The sequence below is a fragment of the Wasmannia auropunctata genome, unplaced genomic scaffold (assembly GCF_000956235.1).
Source record: "Wasmannia auropunctata unplaced genomic scaffold, wasmannia.A_1.0 LD336053.1, whole genome shotgun sequence".
NCBI classification, from domain to species: domain Eukaryota; kingdom Metazoa; phylum Arthropoda; class Insecta; order Hymenoptera; family Formicidae; genus Wasmannia; species Wasmannia auropunctata.
Window position 1 is genome coordinate 4,748,971 of NW_012026837.1, and position 2,130 is coordinate 4,751,100.

The 2,130-nt window shown below is 39.6% G+C and overlaps 1 protein-coding gene across 2 annotated transcripts in view; it reads right to left on the bottom strand.

Annotated features, from left to right (window-relative positions):
• The window catches only part of LOC105451206, a 78,998-nt gene that overhangs the window by 4,450 nt on the left and 72,418 nt on the right, over positions 1-2,130 (bottom strand). For both annotated transcript variants that reach the window (XM_011691508.1, XM_011691510.1), the window contains one exon: positions 967-1,223. In XM_011691508.1, the coding sequence (XP_011689810.1) occupies positions 967-1,223 (257 nt within the window). The remainder of the gene's footprint in view (positions 1-966; positions 1,224-2,130) is intronic.

The window sequence follows — 2,130 nt, forward strand, 5'->3', positions numbered from 1 at the left end:
CGATATAATCATATTACCATATAATATTCTGTGATACCATCTGATTTGCTTCATAATATTTATATTCTCACGCATTGCGATTATGCTTCGAAAAGTTAATATGATAACATATTTTGAAATTTAAAACCCCTTCCTCGCGCGTTTTTCGTTAAATATACTCTTCTATTTGAAAATATTCTTTTTTAATATATCTGATTCCCGTCAAATACTCCACAATGTGAATAATCTCACATTTGTTTTTATAGCCTTCTACAAAATTTTCAAAAGTTCAGAATTATGAGATGAAAAAATTTTGAGATTTAAAACCTCTGCCTCGTTTTTCGTTAAATATACTCTTTCATTTGAGAATATTCTTTTTTAATATATCTGATTCCCGTCAGATACTCCATAATGTGAATAATCTCACACGTCTCTTTTTTATAGCTTTCCACAAAATCTTCAAAAGTTCGAAATTATGAGATGGAAATTTTGAAATGAGTGACCGATGAAATCAGTGATCTCTATTGTGCTACACAAGTGCTCGTAAAACTGTTTTAGAGATTTGCGAGCAAAAACGCTCGGTAATAAATTATAAGAGAACGAGGAGCGGGGACACGTCGACGGAACAGGACACGAGTCATCTAAAATCACAATGCAGCTGGAGAGAAGCGATATGCATTCCACGATCGATATGAATTTATTCCACGGAACGGAACGCGAATCCTCGGCGAAGAACGAGGAACGGTTTCTATGTACGAGTCGTTCATCTATTAATCTCGTCTGTATAATCGTTATAGATACTTTCGGGAGATACCACATAACAGATTACTATCGGCGAAACAGGACAAGGAAGTGTGTCCGTCTAAGTCGTTGAATTATAAGCGTACCGTACTCTCCACGCTGCAAATGGCAAATGCGAATTTCTTAGGGAGTTTACCTCGCTTTCGGGATAATCGGCACTTAACGGCTCTCAAATTTACTCTATACCTTGAAGAAGACTGCTGATGACCGGGGTCCAACAACGTTTCCGTATTGTTCGTTGCGCTGTCGAGGCTGCTCTGCCGCCTTGAGTCCTGATCCTCGGACTTGTCGTCCTGAATTGGCTTCAGGAAGGACTCCCGGTCGCCCTCGGTGCTCTCGTCCTTCGAGCCCCTCCGCGGATTCGACGACGCGAGAGGCAAGTTATCTGCACTGCGAACCTTGCGACACAATTTGGACGTGGACCCGTGGCGTCGCAGAAATTCCTGAAATCACAAGGCGTCGGGCGTGATTTGGGGAGTACCGCGCGATTGGGATGATATTTCTAATGGTCTTTTTTTTTATATTTTTTAAAATCAGAATTAGACTTCGTATGGACACTTTTTCACGTTGTGCGTCATTTAGTGTAGTACAATACGAGTGTAATGTGATAACATAAGATAGGACAGTAAGTAAAACAAGGTAAAAGAGTATAAACAGGTTCGTAAATTGAAGAGAGTGTAATGTTTCTTTTAGAGCGAAGTATTTTTATCATACGGTATTGTAAAACGTGTGCTGTGCTTTGTCCTCCTTCATGCACGAGATCACGAACTTCGGTTTTCGAAAGATGGAGTGAAAAACTTCGAAGTGACGACGCGGCATATTCGTTCCGGCGTGTACTTTTTGCGAGAAGATGATCGATTTTATGTCACGAACGCAACGAAGCGGAATTCGGGTCTAATCAACCCGTGAACCTTGGAGAGGGCGTCTCGAATCGCAAGAACGATAGATATAAGCGGTAGTAGTATATATATATATATTGTTCAAAATTGTAATAAAGCGCCTCGCTACCTTGTCGATTTCCAAAATCCGCATTTTTTGTACAAACAAAGTCAGCTGAGCGACGGGTCCCTTCCCCTCGTGTTTTCGCAAATTAACTCTGCACGTCCAAGGAGGGGAAGAGGACACGTCGGTGAGCACTATTTGTAAGCGTGCTCACCTCACAAACATCTGTGAAAAACAAGCGAAGAATCTCTATCATATACTACTACCGCTTATCAGATAATCAGTCGTTCCCAATTTCTAACAAATTGCAAATTCACAAGACAAATGTATAAATTAATAACCACGGTGCTCTTTTCGTAATATATATATATATATAGGTATATAATATATATATAATATATATAATAT